Below are 27,401 nucleotides of genomic sequence, written 5' to 3' on the forward strand. Positions count from 1 at the left end.
GACCAAGTTTTTTAAATATTGTTATTTATTATGTATCAAATATTGAAGTTTAAAAAAATGTTTAGAAATATATCAAATCATGTATATATTTTTCTATAAAATATTTTTATATAAAAAAAGAATGTCTTCATTGTCTTTTAAATTCCACTTAACCTTTCACGTAACAACTTAATACAAAACAACAACCCATAAATATAAAGGTAGAACACGTGTTTAGCTTTGAGCTGATGTTCAGTGTTCTCAACATTTTGTCACGGATAAAAAAAATTCTTGGGTTTAACGAAAGAAAACGAATTTTTGTAAAAGTACCATTTGAACGATAAGATGTTGATCTACAAAACTAGAAGTATTTACTTCTGGCGTATGTTAATAGGTAGTTATTTTATGTACTGATCTTCCATAATACACGTTATAATCCTCGTTGTTTGTTATTAAAGGGTAGATGTACATTTAAGCTGACGCGGGGGCTTAACGTAGCAAAATGTATATAGTAATCCAAAGTATTTTTTCAAGTAAAAACGAATGATCTAACCTTATTTAAAAAAAACCCCTAAGACCACTGTTGCGTAGTGAACAGTGTTATTTTCAAGTTTGAGGAGAGGTTATTTCTTAACTCGGAAACTATTTAGGCCTTATGCATTTTTTCCCACGAAGATTTCTTCTTATCACGAATGAGTCCCTTATGTTAAATATGATATTGTTGTCTAATTTACCAATATTTGTTTTGTCTAAAATAAGGGAGTACTTTAATTATTTGGTAAAAATTTCCTGGATAAATAAATAAATGAGACTAACCAATAAGCCATTTAGGTTACCATAGAGCCTTCTACCGGCGAACGCGAGAAGTTCGCCAAACTACTGGATTTCTGTCTGCTAATTCGTCTACTCACAGCCTAGAGTAGAGGCTAGACTGTGAGTAGACGAATTAGCAGACGGAAATCCAGTAGTTTACTGCTCAGCCATAGCCGAACATTTAAGGAAAAATTCATTTTTTGGGTTCACTTGTAACCTTAAGTCTCCAAACTTCGAAATCACACCTTATAATGAGACCATTGGGTTTAGAAACCTTTACATTTCACCATGATTCTATTCATATTCAACCATCATGTTCAAAAAAGTCTGAGCTTTTAAACCCCGCCCGCAGTGGCGTCACCGGATACAGTCGTCCGTCTAAAATTTCGCGTCCATAACTATTTTGACTCCGTTTGATAATAGCAATTATGGGTAAGAAGAACGTGAAAGTTGCGCGTGAAACTAGTTTTAGTTTATCTAAAATAAATTTAGCGAGTGAAGAATTAAACCAAAAGGTTATTGCTAGGTTAGCCCTTGACAAGGAGGAAGGAATTTTAAAACCACAAAGGTTCAAACATCTAGACCATTTTGATTTATGTTTGTTAACAGAAGCGAATGAGAAACCCAGTCTTGACTGTGTTACTTATCAATCAAGTGTTTTGACTGAATTGAAAATGATATTTCCAAAATTCAAACAGAATTCCTAGCTGTAGCCAAAGATTTTAAAATTATTCAACCTGACTTCAAATGATGCTAAGCTTATAGGTCCGATAAGTTACGTAAATCAAGCGTAAATGAACTAACGATAGATTGTTCAAATAATCACAAGTGGTGGAAAGAATGGCTTTCAAAAGATTCACTTTTGAACTAATCATAATGGTAGAAATGGACATTTTAAAAGCACCTTTTAAACCATAATTAATGTAAAACTTAGGGAGTCTAAGAACGAAACGCAAACATAGACCCAAAACTAGGCCTACTGTTCTATATTCATAGATGAATATGAGTAAATTCATGATTTCACACGCAATACTTTTGTTCTATTTATTTTGTATAGTATATGACGAAGGTTTAATCATCTTATTTTAAATTAGTATTAAACCTAACATTAACCAAAACAGTGCTAAAAACTAGGCCTAGCAATAGGTTCAGAGACCACGGGAAAGAAATGCGAAGACGTAATCAGCAGCTAACTAAATGGGAACGGTTGCTTCGTTCAGTCGCTTCTCAGTAACGTACGAGGCCACCGTACCCGTACTTGTACTTGTACGTGCTACAGCGTGTCTGGTTTTCCGTTTATTATTATCTCAATAAAGTGTAAATTCAACTACCCTTGGAATACGTAAGTCTACCGTATTAATATTCTTCCACGCTACGATAATATGTGAAACACATACCAAGGAGGGAGGTTTAAAATTCGTATTAGTTCAAATTGAAAGTATTTAAGCACCCTAAAAAAACGTCATTTGCTATCTGCAATAGAGATGCACCTTGTATTTACAGTCTCGGCGTTGCGTTACTTAGGGACCAAAAAGCCCTACTAACAACACCAATACGAATGTTTTTAACGCGTAATAAATAACTGTAGTTTATTTTGAACAAAGGCTTCAATGTTTACATTATCATGAAAATGTAACCAAGAGCCAGTTGATCGTCGCGTCCTGGTCCGTCTTGTTCTCAGGAATCGGACAAGGCGTGCCACTGCGCAGCCGTGCTTTTCAAACTGGCGAGCATGTCCTGCCAGTGCAGTTTTCCGGACTCTTTGGTGCAGTCGGCACCGACTTGGGTGCGCCCTAGAACGCGTTTTCCTCCGACGCCGCGTGCCGTGGTCTTTCCGCATAAGGTCACCACTAAGTCCACGTCGGGAAGTGCCGAAGAAGGCAGGACAATGTTAAAGGAATCGCCGAATTCAACCTCAGTCGGGAGGTATTTCTTGGGACCAGTTTTTCTAGTTCGGACCAGTCTTTTACGAACGTACAGGGATACTTTGACGTACAGATCTAGAAACGAAAGGAAACGGTGGTTGTTAGTTCAAGACTAGCTACAGACAGTACCGGATTTACTGAAGAACGGACCCCAGGCATATTTTGGTGGGAGCCTATGTAAGGAAAGCATAAAAACGCAAAACGTGTCCGGAAGCTGAGCTTATGTCACGACAATAATGATTTTTCAAATAATAAAGCAACAAGCTTGATATGTTTTTCTCTTAAACCGAATCAGTGAAATATCCATTGATTTCATCAGTGATGGGGGCTTTCGGTTGGTGGGGGCTTTCGGTTGGTGGGGGCCCATAGGCCTGTTCCTAATAGGCCTAGTCCTTAATCCGGCAATGGCTAAAGATTTTCTAATAGACTGAAAATGTATGAAACTTACTGTTAATTTTCTCTCCAATTTCTTCAACGTTCTTTGCCTTGAGGACCACGATGGTCAAAGTCGAATTCTCGGTATTGTAACAAAGTGAAAACATCAGTTCTCCTTGTCCGTTTCTCTCCTTTTAAGTGAAATAAAAGTGTATGGTTACTATTAACATCTTCATTGTAAAAATGAAGACAAATAATATTCCTCAAAAACATAACGGTATCTTCTCAATATTAGGATGTTCAAACCGACGAAATTGTCAATTATTGGTACATAAAGTCGAATTTAGTGACTTAAAGGGGCACAGAATCATTTGAAAAACTTGGACTTAATTATAGGTAGCTCCTCCTCTTCCATACCTCATGCTAGAAGATCCAACGAATGATAATTAGGCATTTTTCAAGCCATATTTCCCCATTTTAAACATATTACATTTTCACCTCACCGAGGGGACTATGTCCTCTAGGAGGGATTTAACAATCACCGTGTCTGTCTGTCTGGGCTGCGAACGCATTTTCGGGCAAAGTGTAATCACTGCGTTCACAGTTTCTTGGAATTAGGGAAAAGCTACATTGGGTGTAGTATATTTCTTTTCAATTTGCGTTTGTATCGGGCGGGATTCGAACCCGAGCCCTCCTGCCTGACAGGTGAGCGTTCTACCACCGAACCAGGGATATTTGTATATAAAGGGTGTTTCAGAAGTCAGTGCAATAAGTTTGAGGTGTTATATGGGTTGAGTAAAGATGTTTGACTGTCTTTGTTTTAAAAGGGTAGTAGGAAATTTTACTATTACCCCTTTAAAACCGGTTTTCTATCTGGGTTCTTATGTTCGTTGAAAGCTTACATTTAGGCGTTTTTAGGCCAAACTTTAACGCTCTCTAGCGCTTTTCCTATTCGTCGCAGAGGATCGCGACAAAGACAGTCAAACATCTTTACTCAACCCCTAAAACACCTCAAATTTATTGCACTGACTTCTAAAACACCCTGTATATACGTAAGTTGGATATTTTTGCGCTTAATAGTGATTAGTGATTGTAAATTTCTGGATTTCGTAAGTCGATCGATTGCAATATGTTACAGTTAGGAAATATACAATCAGATATCTTTAGTACATGTGTGTGTGTGTACATTTCAGAAACCAGACGTCTTTTTAACAAACAAATGGTTTCCATTGGGAAGAACGTGCCAAATCCACGTGATAAGCGCTGAAAACGCTAACGCTATAGTGTTCCTTATTGACAAATCATGCGATGTTGAAGCAAGGACAGTATCTACTGTCCTTGGTTGAAGTAATAACATGTGTGGAATAGTATAGACTCTTAAACGCACCTCACAATCGACCGCCACTACCTTACAGTCTACGGGGTGGGTGATGAAAAAACCGGTTTTGGGGGGATGAAATTTCTGCGGTAGAGCGCTTGCTCGTCGGTTGCCTGTACGATAATGGCGGCGCCCAGAAAACCTTTTCGAAAAAGAGTGTATATGTTTGTACGGCAGTTGTACGCGTTAGACATATAAATAAGGAAAAACCCAAACGCTTACGTTCAAAGCATAGGGTACAATTATAAAGGTATAGTAACGGGACTACGAACCAATCCATCAACTTAATCTAATATAACCAATTATTTGATCTCTTCTGATTCTTCATTCATTATTCATGGGCACGTTCAGTTACGCTCATCAAAAACATGGATGAGTAATCGATGCCAACATTTTGTACGATTTTTCGCGTTTCCGATTTGACGTCACGATGGGCATCCGATGAGAAGGGTTTTTTTGATGCCTTGACTCTTGACGTCAAACGCGTCGGTGTTTACAGTTTAGCTGGCGGAGGAGTTAAAATTATATAACTGTAGTTTTAATCAACAATTCTATTGGTTTGGTGAAAGGCCTATCATTTAATTGGAATGTCTCAGCTACTGCGATGGCCGTTTTCGCTTTTTTAATAAAAGACTCATCGTTGCAACAATAAAGAATGTGGTCGTCAACAATTTCGTCATTTACCCCTTCATTAATTATAGTAATATTTTTCGCTTCCTCTGATTTTCGGGCCTCGTAACATTATTCTTTTTAGTCGATTGTTACGTGTGGGACAATTCAGTCCTCTCGTCCAATTTATTAATCAGGGCGAGATAAGTGTAACGGCCACGCCAACGGGGGGATACGTGGGGACATGCATGCATCAGATTTATAGCCCGGTGTACCGGTAAGATTGAAACCACACCACCGGAGGTCCGTCATCATAATGCCCTACGCCAGCGTCCGCAAGCCCGGACAGGTGACAAAACCAGCATGGGTAGCAGAACCCTACTACTGACGGTCGCACCCTCGACGCAAGCCACTCAACCCAGCAGAAGGTGCAGCAATGGGTCGACCAGCCTCCACTTCGCACACAGCAGTGGGAATAAGAGCGGATGCTCTGGCAACGCCGGCCGACACCCCACCTAGAAAGGTAGAGAGCCAAGCCCTTTGGAAAGAGCGCCTAAAGGGGAACGGCGGGCACACAGCAGCCCACATAACCCGGCACAGCTGGCACCAGATATCCCGGTGGATCCCCAAAAGGCCGGGAGATGGGTCCGCCGTGCCCTCATACGGAGGCCCGCAACCCCACAGCAGGCAACTCAATCCGCCGAGACGGCCAGTTTGCCCGGCCCCTCTCTGTTAGCCTGGGCCGAAGCTCAGTTACCAGCCCACACCGGACCGAAGTCGGAGGTGGAGATAGGACCATTTGGACGGAGCTAACATCTCCCAGCTGGGTTACAAGAGCCGGACCCCGTCTCCCCGGTAAAGCCACCAGTTATTGCACACTCCGACCCCTCGTGGGCCGGTACGTGGGGACAGGGGTGGGGACACCCGTGGTGGAAATATTCCGACCACCCGTTGGGGGATTTGTGGTCGTCCTCAAACGGCCATCCACAAACTCTGCCTCCCAGACGCTTGGGATTACAGGAGTACGCCACTACTCCCGGCCTCGTAACATTTATAGCTGTCTTCTTTAAAAACAGCGTTGACTAGAAATAACCGAGGGGTTGGTCACTCCGCGAACTCGGTGTACACTGTCGTACCTCTGACTGTGCTAATAAGAGTTCGTGAACTTTTAAAAATCCGTACCTTTAACAGTACTAAGTACGCGAACTCGGTGTACAAGTCATCCGAGGGTGTCTTACCCCTCGGAAATAACACCGTCCGGTAACTTCCTACGCCACTATGACGAAAAGCGCTCATCAAGCAAACATCAAGTAAAAACCGATTTTTTCCAGATTTGCGTTAATGAACGTATCCCATATTTCACAATTGACTGACGTCATTTGAGTTTAAGCTCGTATAATAAAAACTTGTAGGCATAACGCTACTCGAAATTAATATTAATTCCTTTCTTAACATACATTATGATCTAATTTAAAATGTTTATGGTGGATCAATTCATTTAACAATTCTGCAACTAGGGTTAACAAAAGCTACGGGTGATTGGCGCTAATTGTGTTGAGGACAAGTTGAAACGCTTGTTAGCAGACGACTTTTCCATTTAGTTCCTATTAGATTCATTTAAGGATATTTGAACAGAATAAACATTAGAATCACAACGTCGCTGTCTACTAATACGTTCCAATATGTGTTATAAGGTTTGTCCCGTATTGCATTGTATGTTTTGACAAATTTCAAAGTATTGAATAAAAGACCGGTTTGTGTTTGAATTGTCGTTACAATCTGTAAAAGTTTACTGTACAGGTAGAAAGTCCTGCCATATACAATCGTATTTATTGTATTTTTTGAACCCGGAAACTGCGGAGCAATAATTTGGAGCTACAAGCCTAGAGCATTCAACCGCGCGGGGAGGGATAATCTAGGCCGAAATAATATTGCAAAATTAGAGCAGATTTACCGAGTTACATGTAGTTCCATTTTCGCGTTATCATTTCGTAGTTCATACACCAGCTTAACTATGGATTACTAATTCTTAATCCCTGAAACGGCTTATCACTACGACTATATTTAAACCCTATCCAATTAGATAAGACAAGACGGCGAATATCACATCCGTAACACTTTTTCCCAAGGCATACGACTAAATGGCGCTGTTTCAAACATGGCGGGAGAGGTTCTACGCCATTTAAAATGACCCCGATTTTTGATCACGTACATATAGAGATTTCGAATAACAAAAAGTGACTTACATCTTCCATTTCCAAGCTCAGGTCCGTCCAAATGTCTCCGGTGTTAACGTCCTCGAAAGTCTTGGGGTTGATACCGGCGTCTTTGAGTTGGTAGCGTACGTGTCCGATGAGGACCTTACGGTTGAATTTGTCTTGGTCAAAAACGCTGATTTTGATTTCCTTGCCATTCACCGTGTCCTTCTTGAGCGAGAAGGCGAATACCTCGTTGAAAGTGGGATTGACCGTGTGTCGCTGCACTTTGGTCAAGAATTTAGGGTTCTTTTCAGGCAAAATGACGACTTTCGCGAAAGGGTTGGCCGAATCCTTGGCGAATGCGCATGGTAATTGGGTGGCTCCTAAAATACGGACGCAAAGTAATTGTCTTTGTACATTGTAGTGAACGGAGAATCCGACCCGTCCCAAGCCGGCGAGTAACGACCTTTTCTTCGCGGGTTTCTCTTCCTCGGGATACATTCCTTTTTCGATTTCGTCTGGACTGATGAAGAAGTTAACGGAACTGCGTTTACGGAACCTGGCTTCCCGGTCCGAAGCCGTTCCCGTGTTGGAACGATAAAGATTGTCCGATTCGGACACCGAATCCTCGGTCGTATCGGCGCAGGACGCGTTATTGGGAACCACGAATTGAATCGGTTGTTCGGCGAAGACTCCGGTCAACCACGGATCGGTCGTCTTGGAGCTCATGCTGGTCTTTTTAACCAACGCGTCCTGTTGTCTGCGACGTCTTCGAGCCAGACAGGTACAGAGGATGACCATACACAAACTCATGATGGCTAGAACGACGGCGAGACTAACTGACAAGATAACAGTACCCGTCGTACTGGAGATCCAACTGGTAGCCGACGAATTGTTAAACGCGATTCTCGATTCTTCACTCATTAGGTACCTGTCCAATCATAATTATATTAAAAACGCAGTATATGCTAACGGTACCCGTAACGTTTACAAACCGATGACAAACACCGAATCGAATGTAGGACGTACACCGTAACAGCAAATCGAAGCTGACTGTTTTGTATTTCGATTTTCAATGGATAAAACGCGAAACTTGTCCGGATATTTATATTACCGTAAATTGTTCTTCGGGAAAGTCTGGAGTCGAAGCCGCGTTGCGGGGGAAAGGGGGGCTGATTGTAATTGAGACTTCACGCGGCGTACAGACGCGTTCCGCGCTAAGGACGTTGCTGACGCGCGAATCTCACCTGTTACTGTTTCTATACTTTAGTGTTTATCTGCGCTGTTAATCGCGCATGCGCTCTTCCTAAAGGTACGCTTTCCCCTCGTTTGAGGTAAACTCGCGAAACGTTTTGTTGGTTGCCTCGCTAATCTCCGTGACTGAACCAAATTGACTTCACCTCGGATGCTCTCTTAGAGAGTGATGAACCAGGCCGACAAATTATATTTTAATGAGGCATGTGACAGGTTGAAGGCCCACCCATCCTTATTGTTTAATTCAAACGTAATTGCTGTACGTTTTAAATTCACTTGGAAGCCTTTGCATTGTGATAGCACTATATTAATTTATATTAAAACAAATATTTCGTTTTCCGCAGGTTCCCATTAATTTATTTTAATAAAGAAAATTAAAGTTTGATATGTTGATTTTCTATAACTTCAAACTAAATGATGAAGTAACAAAGACCAATAACTTTGGTCATAACAACTTTATAATCTAAAAGATAATCTTCAATGCAGTGTAGTTTTCCTACTTTTTACTTTTCGGGTAGTTTAAATTTAGCCCACTACCAACTCTGATTATTATTAATTTTCTAAAACTATTTCATTAGAAAAATATGGTTTGTAAATAAATATTTCAACGTAATGTTTACATTCTATATCGTCAAATGGAGTAATATACGCGGAACATTTTCAGCGGTTTGGAGGGGATAACGGTAAACAAAACTGTACATTGAAAACTGCCTTAAAATGAATATATGTTCGATTTTTAAATCACTCGCAAGATATATACTATATACTTCTGCTTAAATTAGTTCAAATTGATTGGTTTCTTGTACCAACAAGCACATTATATAAAGTTTTATGATTTTGGATTTTTAAGGTGTACCGTATTACCGATATTTTTTTTGTAATTTACCAGATAATTCATGTTAAAAGCATAATCTAAATCGAAAAATCGTTTGCTAGGGCCAATTACCCTGTAACTTATGTTAAACCTGGCGGCAGAAATTTGAAACTGGTTGATCCACCCGAAATATGTAAGTTTATACTCCCTTTAACCAAAGTAAATATTATGGAAATATTATAATGAAAATCTAATTTAGCTGAAAACGAATCTTTTTTTTATTTAATATTCAAAAATATTTCGCTGTATTCGAAAGATTAATAAGTCATTAATATTTTAGAAAAGAAAATTAGAAATATGCGTTATCGTTCTGATAATGCAATGTAGAGGTTAATGGTAATAGTGAGTGTAGGGAGCTGTTGGCTCGCGTGGCATGAAGGGCTTGCCACCACCCTCCTATACGCATTGTAACCCGGCCACCTGAAGTAAACGCTTTAAAAGTCGCTTGATGACGTAGGCCCAAGGTGGTGCCTAATTGGTTATTAGCCTAGCTGATTATTATTATTTATTTTTATGTCGGAATTATTTAAATGTGACTAATCTATTTTATTTAATTAAGCATAAATATTTAAATTTAAATTTTGCCGCTATTTTCTTGAGAAGACGTCATTTTCCAAAGAGACATCGATGGAGATGGTTTATAATGGAGAAGACCATTTGTGCAGTCTCTCAAGTTGGGGTGGTAGTTAAATATTGCAGTTATTATTAATTGCAGTTAATTGAAGTGAAGCTTCCTCATAATTGGATGAAATGTGTGACGAAATGAAGAGTTTTAAGACTAACATATTTTCTCAAAAGTTGACCCCATTTTAAACTTTTAAAAAATTTACAGAAAGTAAAATGTCTATATCCTTGGGGCTACAGAAATTAGCTAGAGGTTATTTAAATTTATTCGTGGGACCCCAAGGAAAGGGAAAAGTAGTCTATAGCCTGCTTAGCCTATACCCTCTGTTCGTAGGCAAGGGCGTATCCAGGATTTTATTTCAGGGGGGGTTTTGAGGGAAAATTTTAAGGGGGGGGGTGCTGACGGAAGTTTCACTAATTTTTATTAGGCACCCCCCCAGTCATCAGCATTTAGGGGGGGGGTTTGAACCCCCAAAACCCCCCCTTAAATACGCCCTTGTTCGTAAGCATAGTAAAAGTTAAAGGGAATATAACCTCAGGTATTTGGTGTGGAATCCCAAAGCTTGCAGCTCTGGTCACTCTGGCCTTTGGCTTTAAAAATGTTTGGCGCCACTGTACAGGGTAATTTGAAAAATTGAAGAGGTCTTCCATAAAGATTGCTTTGCAGGTTATATTCCCTTTAACCGTGTTCAATGAAATGTTGAACGTAATTAACTAGATCTACCTGTATTGTAATAATTCCCGAATTTTAAATTTAAATTCCTTATATTAAAGGTTAAAATTTATAACACACAAGGGTATGTTATCAGTAGCATCACGTTAAAAATAGGTTTCATGGTTGGGAAGCTATTGACAGCCTAGTACAATTTATAAATCAACAAATTGTGTACATTTGTAACAGGGTTGGCACAATTTTGCCAAGGGTGAAAAAAACCGGGTGGAAAAGCTCGATATTTCCGCGGTTTTTCCACCTATTGTTTTCCTGTTAAAAATCATACTTCCATGGTTTTTAACACCTGTAGTGGCAAAATTCAATAAAAAAATAAATAATAAAAGCAGTATATTCTTCTATTCTATTCACTCTTCTTCTGGCTTTTCTTCATCTATCCTATTTGCAATGACCAAATTAGTCACTTAATAGATGTATCAATGATTAATTTAGCATGAAAAGATCTCTTCCGGTTATTACCAGTTTTTCCCACATGTCGCGGCAAAAACCTGTTTTTGCCGGGTTTTTGCCATCCCTGATTTGTAATATTTATTTTAAGAGTTTAGTGGCAAAAATTATTGATAACATTGTGTGTCAATCGATCCGCCGACTTCATGATTTATGCTTCTCCAGGAGATCGTGTTCATCATCACTACGGAAGACGCAAGATTAATGAGATTTGATTTTGTTTAGGAGGAAGGAGTCATAGAAACTACAAGAGGTATAGAAAGAGTCGATGAAAAGTGTTACGGGCTCGGTACGGGCAAAAGGTTATCCCTTCATTTCCGCTTGAATCTAATAGGCGCTTAAATAAAACATCTTCCCAGAAATTGCCAAGAAGTAATATATCCGACAGCCAGGACTCATAAGTTATTATTTATATAGTGCTTGTTGAAATATTCGAAAGCTAGAAACTTTCTCGAACGTAACATCGGTTTTTTGCTAAGCCTTAACATGCCGAAAAAGTTACCTGGTTAAAAGGAAACACTTGTTGCATACCGTACTGCAAAAGTAATATGTTTAGTTCTAAAGGAATGAGTTTTCATCTTTTTCCAAAAGATAATTTTATACGAAATGAATTAACTCTGCCTCCATGAGAAGCTTTAAAATTACACGGTATTATAAAAATAATACATATAATTTTAATTCTTTATACCATAAGAGGACGATAATAATAATAATATTATCTTCTTATACTTAGTTTTAGTAACATTATATATTTTACCTTAAAATATATTATCGAAAATTAACATTAGTATGTTCCTTATACACGTGAGCCGACGCGTTTCTTATCTGACGCAAAATTCTCATTAGGGCAAAAACCCGTCTCCAATTGGCTTAAATATGACATTTTGGCTAGTCATTCTAACCGTTTAACCGACCGACCGGAAATAGCTCCTTCCCAGATGAATTTGGAGAGGGGAGTAGAAACCGAGTATCTTTTATTGAAGCGTCCATTGGCCGTCATTTCCAAAGCTTTTTTTGATTGGACCAGACATAACCGGAAATGAAGGGAGAACCTTTTGCCCGTGTCATCTTAGTAAAGCACGTACAATGGCAGGGCCTTCTATTCCTGTGGTAGTTTCTATGAAGGAGTTAACTCTTGCAGCATGAGAGGGTTATTGGGAGCAAACCGAAAAATTGTCTAAACAAAGTCTCGAAAGAGAATATTGCATTATCATTTTCTTAGTAAACCTTATTTAACAAAACATAAACTCAAGATTTCATCATTCATATAATCCAAAATCGTCTTCGTGAATCGTGTATCGTCGCCGTTAAAACCAAGGACAGTAGATACAGGGACGAGAAAGCAGGGAAAAAATTTCGATTTTGAACGTCTTCATATTCACGGGGAGTTAGATGTAAACAAACCGCGGCCATTGTTAAGACGTGGTTCACCATGGACAGTATTATGGTAGTTAGTTTTTACCATTTTGATGTTAAATTAAAAATAAAACTACGAGCGTAAATAATAAAATGCCCATTTGTTTTGAACACTTAAGCCTCGTTAAGAACCGCTAAAATTAGGTGACCGCCATTTTTTTTGTTTACAACTAACTCTCCTTGCGTTTAGGTCGTTTTAGGTGATATATTCCAACAGAGGCCGCCAATACACTTTCTCGTCCCTGTATCTACTGTCCTTGTTAAAACAAAACCACGTATCTTTTCGGTGGCCTTTTTGAGAAAAATGGATTTTTTAATTTTGTAGGGACTTGTGAAATCGCGTGTTAGGTTTTTGCACGCGAGTTAAATTTATAGTTAAATAATTTCGTTTCAATATTGAATTTATGAGGATTTTAATTTAAAAAATATTTTGCTAAAGGGGAATTTTTAGAAATAAATCCAATTGCAACCTATTAATGTTTTTAATGTTATATACGTAAATTGGGGTGTAGAATCAAAATATGTCAATTTTGACAAAACCACGTATCTCAAGTTACGTGGTTTTGTTTTAACGGCGACGGTATAACGAATGAGGTCTAACCAAAGCTAATTCCTACAGCTTCGCGTTTAGCATAAAGGGGAAGTTGACGCTATTAGAGTCATTTATCGAAAATTTGCTCAGCTGAATTGTTTTCCATTGTTCAATGGGAGATACGAAGAGCATTGCTCCATTTTTATCATCAATTGGAATAATGCACTTCTTTTATTATATTTGTGTATTTCTAAGCGGCAGGTGCGCACTCGATACAATAATAGTGAGAGGAAGAGATGTTCGTTTTGGGGGATATCCAGACCATTAAAATTCCATTTCTTTTTTCTTTCAATATGACAATTCCGAATCAAAATAATGCCACTTGATGTTATGGCTAATTTATAACAATAATATATTTATTTATATTAAGAATGTATTTATTTATATTCAGAATGCATTTATTTATATTAGGAATGTATTTATTTATATTAAGAATGTATTTATTTATATTAAGAATATATTTATTTATATTAAGAATGTAATTATTTATATTGGGAATGCATTTATTTATATTAAGACTATTTATTTATGTTACTAATATATTTATTTATATTCAGAATGTATTTAATTATATTATTAATGTATTTATTTATAATAAGAATGTATTTATTTATAATAAGAATGTATTTATTTATATTCAGAATGTATTTATTTATATTCAGAATGTATTTAATTATATTATTAATGTATTTATTTATAATAAGAATGTATTTATTTATATTCAGAATGTATTTATTTATAATCAGAATCTATTTATTTATATTCAGAATCTATTTATTTATATTAAAAATATATTTATTGATATTAAGAATGTAATTATTTATATTAGGAATGTATTTATTTATATTAAGAATGTATTTATTTATATTAAAAATGTAATTATTTATATTAAGAATGTTTTATTTATATTAAGAATGTTTTATTTATATTAAGAATGTTTTATTTATATTAAGAATGTTTTATTTATATTAAGAATGTTTTATTTATATTAAGAATGTTTTATTTATATTAAGAATGTTTTATTTATATTAAGAATGTTTTATTTATATTAAGAATGTATTTTGTTATAAGACGAATGTATTTATTTATATTAAGAATGTATTTTTTTATTATAAGAATGTATTTATTTATATTAAGAATGTATTTATTTATATTAAGAATGTATTTATTTATATTAAGAATGTATTTATTTATATTAAGAATGCATTTATTTATATTAAGAATTTATTTATTTATATTAAAAATGCATTTATTTATATTAAGAATGCATTTATTTATATTCAGAATGTATTTATTTATATTAAGAATGCATTTATTTATATTCAGAATGTATTTATATTCAGAATGTATTTATTTATATTCAGAATGTATTTATTTATATTCAGAATGTATTTATTTATATTCAGAATGTATTTATTTATATTCAGAATGTATTTATTTATATTCAGAATGTATTTATTTATACCCGAGGGGAAGGTCACTATCAGTCTATCATTATTATTAGGACAGTCTCAAAAGATTAAATCAGATGAAATCATGATTAAAATGCTAAATATGTTTTAGGACTAACTTATTTTCCATTGGATTTTTTCCGTTTTAAGTTGTCAAAAACATTTTTGGTTGCCATGGCAAAACGGAAGCCCAGCGTAACTTTTCCCTGTAGCTGTTTTCATCTTACATATAGGTCTTACTATAACCCAAGTTTGAACAAAATCGGTGAGAACCACCTCGGGTCGTCTCCTCGTGAGTGTTTCGCGAGCGTGTAAAAAATGTTTGCCGCCCCCTGTAGAAAAACGATTTCTAGGCCTTCTCTTAATCCAGGGGGCAATGCCCCTATACAGACCTTTTGAAACGTCTTGGATTCCAATCGCTAGCAACACGTCGTCTTCGCTCTGATTTAGTTGATACGTTTAGGCTTGTTGACGGACTTCATGACGTACAAGCGGATAGGTTCTTCCAGTGGTGTGGAGTGCTCCGAAGATATTTATAAGACTCGGTGTTCGACCAAAGCGAAACTTACTTTATTTACCCAGCGAGTGGTAAACTACTTGAACTCCCTCCCTTGCACTGGTAAACTACTACAGGACTAGTATCACTATATTAAGCCCCCATAGAGGATCTATTTTTTAACTGTCGCGCTATTCGACTGCAAGATGGCGAATACTGCTGTGGTGTAATTTTAAGAGTTGGTAATTAATTTTTAGTGGTGGCACCGAAAAAGTGTTATTGCGGTTCGTTACGGTTTATTGAGATTCTTTGAATCGAAATTTTTTGGACTGAAACCTATTTTGAAGAATACTTTACTGGGCTATTTTCTTCTTTTAAAATTGAAACTACGTTTCCATGGAGGCTGCCATCTTGTACCGAATTTTTAAATTCCAAAAACTACACTGGGTAGCGCTGAGAGTTGTCATAAATTTTTGCCGCGACAGTAGTAGGACCAAAATTTATAGGCTTACATTACTATTAAAGTTCGCTCCTCCGCCAAAGCTTTTAGGCTGGGCAAGTACAACCCTCAGAAGGAGTTGTAAGGCAAGCATACAAATGTTGGCCCGTTTTCGTCTAACTTATCAAACAGCGCGCCCTCTAGCGCTTCTCTCTGCAGTAGGAAATTCACCACATTATCACATAAATATGGCTGCGTCCAAAAGAGTAAACAAGGTGTCATTTATTTATTTTATTTATTTATTTATGACAAAAAGAATTGCTCAATAAGCATCGCTACAGAAAGACGCAAAAATTCAATCTTTCAAAATAATTTAGTGACTGTGACCAATCATGCTAATAATGTACAACCGTAGAGATTAGAAGACAATGGTTGGTAAATATACATTTTAATGATTTTTCAGCTATCACATATGTAACATAATTACTCATAAGTGTGCCAGAAAGAACTTTTTCACAATGAGACCTTGTTGCAAGTTTATGACGTAATTTACGTCACTTTCCAGTCGATGTCGGTTTTATCGTCATCAAAACTAGTTCTGGTGGGGAGGGAACGAAGTTAAAACCAATTTTACGCGACGTTAGTCCGTATTTTCTTTGGTGGCTGTGAAACAAGGTCTCATTTAAATTATGTTAATATGTATATTATGTTACATATGCTATTATAAAAAAATGTTAGCATACATACTTATATATTAAGTAAGATGGTTAAAAATAAATGTAACTTCTTTGTTAAGTTTTTTAAAGTTATAGTTTTTAACTTTTAAGCCTTTGCCGAAGTTATTTATAATTTGTAGATATTTTTGAAACCCAATTTCAAAGAATAATTATCAAATATATTAAGCAGATAAGTGACATTTCAAGCAGCCCTTTAGATTCTAAAACATACAAAGTGATAAGTTTAACAAAATATGCAGGATTTTCTGCTGAATATACTAATGTCAAATTAACCCGACGTCGGTAGCCAACCATATTAAGGGATTATTATTAAAAATTAATAATTTTCCTAATTTTTCGATTCCGCTAATTGTCGTTAGTTAGGAACTTTTGCTTGCCTTAATAGTCCTTCTGGGGGTTATTTGCCATGGTTGGTATACCCTTAACTCTGTCCTAGCTACCTAGATATTTGTCAAACGTAATACTTTGAATCACTTTTGTATGTTATGTATGTTCATAATATTTCACCCAATGTAATGTAAAAGTTGTGTATGAGAAGCTGATCCTATATTCTATTCAGTTCAATAAGCTTAGCCGATGATGCCCGCGGATCGGAATAGGCGTCGATTTCCGCTCAATTTTGAGAGCCGGAATAGGCGCTCGTAAATTTACGCTCATCTTTGAGAGCCGCAATAGGCACTCGTAAATTTATGCTCAATTTTGAGAGCCGGAATAGGCGCTCCTCGATTTCCGCTCAATTTTGAGAGCTGGAATAAATGCTCGCCGATTTCCGCTCAATTTTGAGAGCCGGAATAGGCGCTCGTAAATTTACGCTCATCTTTGAGAGCCGCAATAGGCACTCGTAAATTTATGCTCAATTTTGAGAGCCGGAATAGGCGCTCCTCGATTTCCGCTCAATTTTGAGAGCTGGAATAAATGCTCGCCGATTTCCGCTCAATTTTGAGAGCCAGAATAGGCGCTCGCGGATTTCCGTTCAATTTTGAGAGCCAGAATAGGTGCTCGTAAATTTCCGCTTAATTTTGAGAGATGGAATAAACGCTCGCGGATTTCCGCTCAATTTTGAGAGCCGGAATAGGCGCTCGTAAATTTACGCTCATCTTTGAGAGCCACAATAGGCACTCGTAAATTTATGCTCAATTTTGAGAGCCGGAATAGGCGCTCCTCGATTTCCGCTCAATTTTGAGAGCTGGAATAAATGCTCGCCGATTTCCGCTCAATTTTGAGAGCCAGAATAGGCGCTCGCGGATTTCCGTTCAATTTTGAGAGCCAGAATAGGTGCTCGTAAATTTCCGCTTAATTTTGAGAGCTGGAATAAACGCTCGCGGATTTCCGCTCAATTTTGAGAGCTGGAATAGGTGCTCGTAAATTAACGCTCGTTTTTGAGGGCCGGAATAGGCGCTCGTAAATTAACGCTCATTTTTGAGAGCTGGAATAAACGCTCGTGGATTTCCGTTCAATTTTGAGAGCCAGAATAGGTGCTCGTAAATTTCCGCTTAATTTTGAGAGCTGGAATAAACGCTCGCGGATTTCCGCTCAATTTTGAGAGCTGGAATAGGTGCTCGTAAATTTACGCTCATCTTTGAGAGCCGCAATAGGCGCTCGTCAATTTCCGCTCATTTTTTAGAGCCGTAACAGGCGCTCGTCAATTTCAACTCAATATTTTGGAGATGGAGTAGGTGGTCGTGATTTCCGCTGAAAATATATTTTACCGCTCAGTTTCGCTCAAAGTTACAAAAATTATCTCAAACGAGATGAGGGGTGCCCATCACTGGTCTCAGTATTCTTCCTGAGTGTAAACATAAGTAACATAATACCTCTAAGAATGACACTTGAAGCCTTGCTCGTGCATTTTTTCTTACTACATCCATTCTTCACCAACGATAAATCAGTAAAACGACTAGCAACTCAGCTTAACACTATTTGCGATTTGAATTTTTCTATTGGTCATCTAAAAGGTGTCAGCGTTCAAATTCAGCCAATCATGAAGTACTCCAAAAAATTTCGTCTGTTGGGTAACCACAGATTTGTCTACGAGCACGCGGTGAAAACGAAATTAGTGTGAATAAACCATATATATTTATGAAATAGCAGCTAGCAGAAGACTCTTATTTTCGTAATAGTGCCATCTATCGGTGTTCAAAATTAGTATTTGGAAAAACGAACGCGGTAGCTTAGGCCTAATAATGTTGATAGCCCCAGAGTAACGTGGAGTTGAAATCAATAGACATTTTTTGCTTTTGATGGATGGATGGCGCTATAACGTAGCGCATCCAGAAAATACACGTTGTCTGCTAGTTGTCGCTTCCGTATCACTCCATCGTAGAATTGTGGATTTATAATATTTCATATATCTATGGGATAAATTCTCATTATGCCTAAAATGGCGGTATTCAAAATCGCGCGCCAAATTCCCGGAATATCACAGAAATTGGGTTAGATTAGTTCACGGCACCGCTACCGAGTGGCGCTATTTCAAAAAATATTTCCCAATGTCATTCAGGGGCGTAGGAACGTTCTAGAAGTTGGAGGGGGCAAAGAGAAACCAAAAGGGGTCTGGAGAACGGTTTTGAATTTTTAATCGAGTGTAGCTTCTCCGAATGCATGTGTACTTTTTACTACTATGCAAATTGGCGGGAAAAGACTGAAATTTAAACACAGTTGTGGTTCTATAAGCTTTTTATGCTTTTAAAATGAGAATTTGAGAATTGTGAAGATTTCAACTGACCATAAAGTTGGAGGGGGCAATAACGTTAGTTGCCCCTCCCAGCCAATTTTTAGGGAGGGGCATTGCCCCCCCCCCCTTGCCCCCCCTGGTTCCTACGCCCCTGATGTTATTCTTAGCGGTATATGCGAGGGGCTAACCACTCTTAGAAAGTCTGTACACCGGATTACGCTAAGATTACCACTGCCTAAGGCAGGGACTTCAAAGATTACGCGTAATCCCATTAGTACAGTCAAAGGTACGGCTCTGTACACCGATTACGCGGAGTGATCAGCCCCTCGGGTATATGTTGCTTTTGGTGTAAATAAACTAATAAAATTTCCTACTAATAGTCAAAAACCACCAAACCCTGCCATCACTATCATAACCTAAAATATGAAAATTGTCAAAAACTTTTAAATCGCCAAAATAATAGCTGATAAAAACCAGCCATATGTAAAGAACAATCAGAGTCTGCCATACGTCACAAACCGCCTACACCGAAAAAAAAATTAAACCCTCAAAACATTGCTTTCCACTCAGTAACTGGGAAAACCTCACACCTGTGACATATCGAACAAAATTCGATTAAATACCAAAATTTGTGAGCTGCTCATCAAAGCTATAGATCTACTGACGAGTATCCGGTATTATATTTCTAATTTTACTGTAACATTTATGTTATTCCATAAATAAATGAAATATAGTTATTTGTTACCATCATATCAATAGCCCACATTTTTCTAAAAAATTATTTTTGAAAACTTAAAATACTTTTTGAAACCTTAAAATACTTTTAGCAAACTTAAAATACTTTTTGAAACCTTAAAATACTATTTGAAACCTTAAAATACTATTTGAAACCTTAAAATACTATTTGAAGCCTTAAAATACTATTTGAAACCTTAAAATACTTTTTGAAACCTTAAAATACTATTTGAAACCTTAAAATACTTTTAGGAACCTTAAAGTACTTTTTGAAAACTTGAAATACTTTTTGAAACCATAAAATACTTGTTGAAACCATAAAATACTTGTTGAAACCTTAAAATCCTTTTTGAAAAGTTGAAATACTTTTTGAAACCTTAAAATACTTTTTGAAACCATAAAATACTTTTTGAAACCATAAAATACTTTTTGAAACCTTAAAATAGTTTTTGAAAATGAAAATTGGTTATTAAATTTCATATAGGCCTATACTAATTTTTTAAATACATTTTTTTATTCCCCTTCCCCTTGCAGTTAAATTGAATCCTTTTATTAAAAATGTTGCTTATATTTGACCAAATATTTTAAGTAGTATCACAAGTCTATAATTATTTTTCTTAAGTATGTCACTTTGGCGAAACAATAAGTGAGTTTCAATAATATTTGACACACGCGTAGTTTGACGAAAAAATAGACCAGGATGGTACTTTGACGTCATACCTCAGCGTGACATCGGTGACCTAACACGTCAGCTTAGCTCTCTTTGTTATGAAAAAGTACCATTGTAATAGTTATTTTTAAACCAATAGATGGCGGTACGTTTATTAAAACTCGCTTATTACTTAGAGTCTTTAAAGTGTAGAATTGCCGTCATACTAAAAAAATCAGCGCCTCTAGCGAGAAAAATACGCAACTTAAAAACCAATTTTCATATGGCCGTTCTACACGCCATGCACGCACCAGCGCTCACTATGACGACCAAGCAAAGACCACATATTAGGCCTAATGACTTAGTGTGAAGTCCATCAAAATTGTGTGGTCATTCTAGAAATGGCTTCGTAAACATTTAACACGCTGAAGACATGGAACTGACACACTTATGCGAAACATAATTATAAACTTATGGTAGTATCGTTTGTTTGATGGTGTATCAGGTCCTTCACACCATGGATGTTCAGGAAATGCAATAATGTTTAAAATGAAAACCACAATGACTCGATCATTCAACTCTTAAAAGTAATTTAATTTTGGTACATCATTATCATTGTAAAGCCCCCTTTTTGAATTCCCCTTCAATATTTGTCTGCTTGAAATAGTAGATGAACACAAATTATACATATTAATTTTTCTTCTGAAACGTAGATGGCGCCAGCTCATTTGATCGGTTTAAAGCGACATTCGCGTCCTTGATTGTTCGAGATACGCGGTTTATTTGAACGATCGCTTATTTCACTCTAATTACTTAATTAATTACTCTAAATAATTAACCCTGACTTATTTTCTAAGCATTTGTTAATAACAAAACGTAATTACAAAGATATAATTTTATCCCGTTACTAATTCCTGAGTTTAAAATCTTTTATAGTAATCTTATCAATTTATTTAGCCTCAATATTTTTGAAGCTAGGCAAATATACGTTGTTCCTATCATAACCCATTTAATTAGAGTATGTCATGTCAAAAATGGAATTTTTTTTTTAACTACAACTAACAGTAACTCGCCCTTCAATTTAAGTCAATTGGACCACCCCACACCATAGTACGTACGTCATTGCTTTTATTTAATCATACTGTGATTTTGCCAACATTGTCCTTGTAGAATAAACTTAAGTAAATAAGAATAAGGAATTACGATATTTATTCGTAAAAATTACGTATACTTTTAATGGAATTTTGAGCGTAAAGGTATACATTGGGGAAAAATTTTGATCCGAGCACGGGGGAAACTTAAACAGGTGTCTTTTATATAGTTGGTATTGGTGGGAGTTAGATTACGCCTAGACAGCTCTCCGTCAGATTATTACAAATGACTTGGCGCCATAAATACCATATCTCCTTTACGGCGCATGCGTCAAGTTCATGTGGCAGAACCGAAATGTATCGTCTCCCGGTCCTTGCCGAAGTTTCGTCCATGTTTTACCATATTAATATTGTAAATTACGCGTATTTTATGTCGCGATAATATCATATTAAGTCTGCGACGTTGGCTTATCTTTTTGACAAGTTCAGTGGTAAGCCGGTGTTGCGATAAAGATTTTATTATCTGCTAAATTATCATATTTGATACTGTACTCGAGAATTGTTTGTTGTAAAATTCTAATTCCTCTAATTCAATTGATCCTCACTGAAATATCAACTGAAATCCGCGCACCAATATCTGTCAAAGACTTAGTTTATGGAACTAGGGCTTTCAACTCGTAAAACCTCGTAAATCTTCTAAACCGATTGTCTAGTTTTAATCCGCAGAAATATCTAGGCCTCGGCCTAGGTCACCTCTACATAAATCTCAGATTTTGTTTTGTTTTAAACCGATTTTGCCATTAATTTCAAAAATATAATAGAAATGTATCGCGTTACGCATTTCGGGGTTAGTATTGACGCAGTTTATAAAGGAAATAGAAAGTATTTTCACCATGAACGTTAAGGTAACACGTGTTATTTGATTCTACTGCGCCGTTAGAGCAATTTACGTCAATGCACTTACGCAATATCAAACTAAAACCTTGATTTGCCTACTAAAATTCGTTATGGAAAATCAAACCTCGCTGATCGTTTGACGTAGCTGGTGGTTTACGACTTCTGCAGTTGTAATTGAATGAATTTTGCGAATTGTTTGTGCCCGTAACTTTTGGTAAAGACAGGTTAGCCTTCTTGACGTATTACGTATATAAGGTCGAATGACCATGTGGTGCTGTAGTTGTTGTTGCAAGAATTGTCCATCTGACAAAACACCGCTGACGTGGACTGAGATGAATGAAAGGGGTAAACGTAAAGGTAGACTGTCTGAAGATATACAGATTCGAGAGTTCATCGTACCGAAGTCCAGAAGACCTTCTTTCAAAACGCAAAGTACAATGGGATTGGGTTTCATTTATGTTGAAATGTTTTTAAATTGATTTCTATGATCTGTTTAAGATTCTCTGGATACTGAGGAATTTTTTACCGAAGAAAGGAAAGCTTCCAATTCATCTATCGTCTCTGATGGGTCTTCGAACTACGGGTATCACATGTTTGGCGACGTTGCTAGTGTCTTGGAGACCTTACAGGAAGGGGACACTAGCCAGGAAGAAATGATCGACGCCATCCCCGAGGATAACGGAACGAATTTCGTCGAGAGGGAACCGACATCCGGACAATTACTTTTCACCATTTCACTTGACGAAAAAGATTGCAAGTAATAAAACGTTGGAATATAATTACTCAAAAGATGTTTCTATAAAATAAAATGAATAAAAAGTAAAAAATAGAATATGTGGCTTCTTACGTCACAGCCTCTTACTTTTGCAAGTCTACGAGCGCGCGTTACAGTCGCCAGAGGAATATAGGTTTTTTTAGCGCCAGTGCAAATCACGCGTGCGAAGAATATACTAATGAAGCCGTGCTTTCAGTGGTGTAGCTGAGAACTCGGAGGCCCCCTGCAAAAATCTCAATGGGGCCCCCCTTTTTTTTTATGGTGAGCAGGGCCCCCCGAAGCTCGCTCCCCACGCCGCGGGCCCTGCGGACCATCAGCTACGCCAGCGGTTCACAATTTTATTTTGCTATGGAACCCTAAATTATCCACCTAATTTTGGCGGAACCCCAACTCATTTTTTTTACTCATTTTAAACCCTTGACACAAACAAAGATGGCCGCGCTGCGAATTCTCGGAACCCCTGTGACCCTTTTACGGAACCCCAGGGTTCCGCGGAACACCTTTTGGGAACCGCTGAGCTACGCTACTGCGTCCTTTGTGACGTAAGAGCAACATATTCTATTTTTTGTACTTTTTATTAACTTTATATTATAGAAACATCTATTAGACTAGCACGAGTACTTTTGTCCGGTGTCTGGTGTCCCATGATGTTTAGTCATAAATGTTTGCTTATCAGGTTACAGACGTCTGCCTGTATTCTGGTTATATTACAACGGCGAAAGTACTCTATAGAAGTACACAAACTAAATAAATATTTTCACAGATTGATTGTCTTCTTGGAGCGTGCGATGGACCTTCCTGTTAGGAAGAACAAGAAATCTTTCGACAGTTTCGTCAAAGTTTGTCTTCTACCGTCCAAAACGAATCGACTGTCTCGGACGATTAAGAACGCCAGCTGTCCCAATTTCCAAGAAGAGTTTAGCTTCCAAGTTCAACGAAAGAAACTATTGTCCAAGCGAGTTTTGCGTCTTTCCCTCCTTGATTATGAGCGACAAGGACGACATGATGCCGTTGGACACGTTCTCTTACCCTTGGCCGAGGCCAAATGGTCCGAGAAGAAACGCTATACGCTTCCGCTTCAACCCATGTCTTTGGTAAAATTGGTTAGAGTCCTGAACATAATCGTGTGAATAACATTCTATCATATTTTTGAAGCCAATTTCAAACTTGGGTCGAATTTTGCTGTCTCTGTTTTACCTCCCTGAGCGGGACAGACTGACTATAACTCTCTATAGAGCTACTAACCTTAGGTTGGATCAAACCGCCTTGAATCCTCTGAAACTTCCTATGGCTGTTAAAACTGGTAAGACCTTTCTTGCGCAATTAACGATTCTTAATTGAAAAGTTATAAGAGAGACACGAATGAGGCAATGTATTAAACACTATATTAGGATGTAGAAAGACCTACAATAATTTGAGCTTTCAAGACGAATTAATACATTGTCCATGAATGTCTCGCTGTTATAAATTTAAAACAATGGTGCCATCTTGAAGATCGAGAGCACCATTTTGAAAGTGACACGATCGAAGTAGCCTTGTTTATAGTAGGTATTTTAGTATTTTTTCGAGATAAACATTTTGAAGGTCGAGATCGTCATTTTGAAGGTCGGAATCTCCATTAACTAAAGATCGCCCATTTGGGTACCGCTTTGTTAAATTGATTAATTATTAAAGGTTCAATATTTAAATATTCTAAGAATTGGTTTTCCACATTGAGATACAAAATTACACGATTATATTGATATCATCTTACTTTTGAAAACAGAAAATTACCAGACGTACGTCAAGATAACCCTGATGTGCAGCGGCGAGAAGGTGAAGACCGAGAGGACGGCGACGGTGTCTCATAGCCCAATTCCCGTCTACAATCAGTCGTACCATTTCATCGTTCCTCAACAGTATTTGGAAGACACCAGCGTCGTAGTAACTGTTCTGGCCAAGGGACATTTGAAACAGGACGCCGTCATCGGGAGGGTGGTTTCGGGACCTTACAGCGGCTCTCAAGGTCAGGAGCAATTGACTCACTGGGGTGAAATGGTGAACGAAAGAAAGCCGGCTCTGAAGTGGAGGACACTTTATCTTTAACGTGCATTTCGGGATTTTATTGAATCCAAGACATTCAACAACATTTGTTCTAGGAGGATTCAAGCTAACCTGGAGTGGTCGTCTCCCGTTTTAGGCGGGGCAGTAAAAAATTCACGGACATAACAAGTATCGCCATCTATCGTAGAACTTTTACACTTTTAATCGGCTTTTCGTCTGCTAGTTTTTCTGTTCGCGTATTTCTAGTCTCGTGTTTTTAGTAGGAATAGACAAGGAACATTTAGTTTATTTCCTTAACAAAATAGGTGCAATATGCAAATTGAAAAGCAAGCAAGGAAAATTCTGCAACCTTCAAAGCAACGGAATTTTTATATTCGAAAACTAGCAGACGAATTTTTTTAAACATGTAGAAAAGGTAGCGCTAAACTCGTATGTCCGCGAATCTGGCTCACACTGCGTTGCCGTAGAGAGAGAGAGGAGCCCGTAGTGGGGGCATACACTTTTCTATTCCAGGGTACCAAGTTTTCATATTCCTAGATTTGTTAAACTAATCTTACGTATACTACCAAGTAAACGCCAGATTAATTTACTGTCCAATTCTGAAACAAATTTTAACTCGCGTGGTGCGTAACTGAACGGTTCTATTTGGTTAGTAAATCAGAGTAAGATCTCAACCATAGACTTTAAAGATTTTACTATTTAGGGGAAGCACTGTTTAAATATCTCTTAAATATCGTGCGATTCGTCGAAGGTCGTAACTGAACGGTTCTATTTGGTTAGTAAATCAGAGTAAGATCTCACCATAGACTTTATAAAGATTTTAATATTTAGGGTAAGCACCGTTTAAATATCTCTTGAAGCTAATTTATATAAGTCAAAATCTTGCCCAATCTTGTTGGTGAATGCAGTTTTTGACTGGCATTTCCAAAAAAAAATGCATTTAAGTTGACACGCTTTTATTTAATAACGGCGCGCGACGCACGCTCGCTGCCACGTGTTGATAGAAGCGAGCGAGCTCCCTAATGTTGCGTAGCGCTATCTTCAGAATAGTTGGAGTAATATTATTTATCATTGAATTATTATGAAATCACATGGTAATTGAAAAAGACCTATCTTGATATATAAGTGTGAAATTATCGTCTAATTTTACTGAACATTTCAACAGAGTAGGAGTAGTACCTGCTGTGTCGAAATGTTAACTATTAAAATAAAATATTGGTATTTAAAACCATTCTTTATTCTAATTTATTGCTATCTTTAACCTGATATTGTTAAATTGTATATAATTATGTAAATATACTTTTCAAATTAGTCAAAATTCAACTGTGAACATTTATTATATTTACAATCCATGTTCTTCCGGTACATGACAATGTTTGTTCCTTTGACTTGCTTCGCGAAAAAAATCATACAATGTGATAATTTTCAGTGGGAATGTTTTTTCGACTGGAGGTCTGAGAAGTAATTTCCCAATATTTTATATAATATTCTGGAATTTTTCCAGCCCTAGTGCGGGAAACTAGTTAAATTCAAATGTGCAGGGGTGCACCGTTAACTTTGCAGACCCTAGACTAACACTGTTTGGGGCCTATCCAAGCTTACATGTATCAGATGCATTTTGCAGGGTAAATGAAAAAAAATTATTAAATTTTTAATTTAAATGGTTGTATTTATTTTTTGACTGCCCTACGCTGTAGTCCATAAAAACCATGACTAAATCTGGCCATGTACCAGTGGTCCTTTATATAATCAGTTGTTCAAATCAATGGATCTCATGGGAATTAATAGAAATCACCGAAAAATATGGTAATTTACTTCAATCTCAAAATAACTACGCCATCGATCAAGTGCCAAATATTCATTTAAATTTCCCAGTCTCTGGAAAATAGGTTGAAAATGCAAAATTTTATTGGATCAATTCCGATATCATCAGGGCTGGATTAACTTTATTGGGGACCCTGTGCAAAGTAGAATTTGGGGCCCCTAAAAAAATTCAGACCTTACTTTTTGACTTGAAATAATGTTTAAAAAAAAATAAAAAACACTTAATTCGACAGTGTAGAGGAGGGGGGGGGCGGTAAATGTCATGATACCAATTGCAAAATCTCATTTTCTTCTCTGAAAATACTTTTATCAACAAATACACAGTCGTTTTAAAACTATCGCTGTTCTTTCGCCGCAGTGGTGACATCTCACGTAG

At 37.1% G+C, this 27,401-nt stretch overlaps 2 protein-coding genes across 2 annotated transcripts; one reads left to right on the forward strand and one right to left on the reverse strand.

Annotated features, from left to right (window-relative positions):
- Positions 1-127: 127 nt before the first annotated feature.
- On the reverse strand, positions 128-8,501 carry LOC149944068 (synaptotagmin-1-like). The gene is made up of 3 exons (XM_090174801.1): positions 7,326-8,501; positions 3,166-3,283; positions 128-2,792 (listed from the first exon to the last, which is right to left on the reverse strand). The coding sequence occupies exons 1-3, from the start codon at positions 8,199-8,201 to the stop codon at positions 2,470-2,472; spliced, it is 1,317 nt and encodes a 438-aa protein (XP_090030927.1). The 5' UTR covers positions 8,202-8,501; the 3' UTR covers positions 128-2,469.
- A 13,677-nt stretch (positions 8,502-22,178) lies between these two features.
- Positions 22,179-26,862, forward strand: LOC149944069 (synaptotagmin-7-like). The gene is made up of 5 exons (XM_090175613.1): positions 22,179-22,815; positions 22,882-23,140; positions 23,922-24,252; positions 24,314-24,461; positions 24,924-26,862. The coding sequence occupies exons 1-5, from the start codon at positions 22,644-22,646 to the stop codon at positions 25,241-25,243; spliced, it is 1,230 nt and encodes a 409-aa protein (XP_090031739.1). The 5' UTR covers positions 22,179-22,643; the 3' UTR covers positions 25,244-26,862.
- Positions 26,863-27,401: the final 539 nt, after the last annotated feature.

This window comes from Leiobunum rupestre, chromosome 5, assembly GCF_980474605.1.
Source record: "Leiobunum rupestre chromosome 5, qqLeiRupe1.1.hap1, whole genome shotgun sequence".
Lineage (NCBI taxonomy): Eukaryota > Metazoa > Arthropoda > Arachnida > Opiliones > Sclerosomatidae > Leiobunum > Leiobunum rupestre.

Excerpts from the sequence above, each read along its gene's own strand:
- LOC149944068 (XM_090174801.1), bottom strand. The coding sequence starts at position 8,201 with ATGAGTGAAGAATCGAGAATCGCGTTTAACAATTCGTCGGCTACCAGT. Across the intron at positions 3,284-7,325 it reads TGAGCTTGGAAATGGAAGAT|GAGAGAAACGGACAAGGAGA; the intron begins GTAAGTCACTTT and ends TTCACTTAAAAG. Across the intron at positions 2,793-3,165 it reads AATTGGAGAGAAAATTAACA|ATCTGTACGTCAAAGTATCC; the intron begins GTAAGTTTCATA and ends TTTCGTTTCTAG.
- LOC149944069 (XM_090175613.1), top strand. The coding sequence starts at position 22,644 with ATGACCATGTGGTGCTGTAGTTGTTGTTGCAAGAATTGTCCATCTGAC. Across the intron at positions 23,141-23,921 it reads CTTGACGAAAAAGATTGCAA|ATTGATTGTCTTCTTGGAGC; the intron begins GTAATAAAACGT and ends ATATTTTCACAG. Across the intron at positions 24,462-24,923 it reads TCCTATGGCTGTTAAAACTG|AAAATTACCAGACGTACGTC; the intron begins GTAAGACCTTTC and ends TTTTGAAAACAG.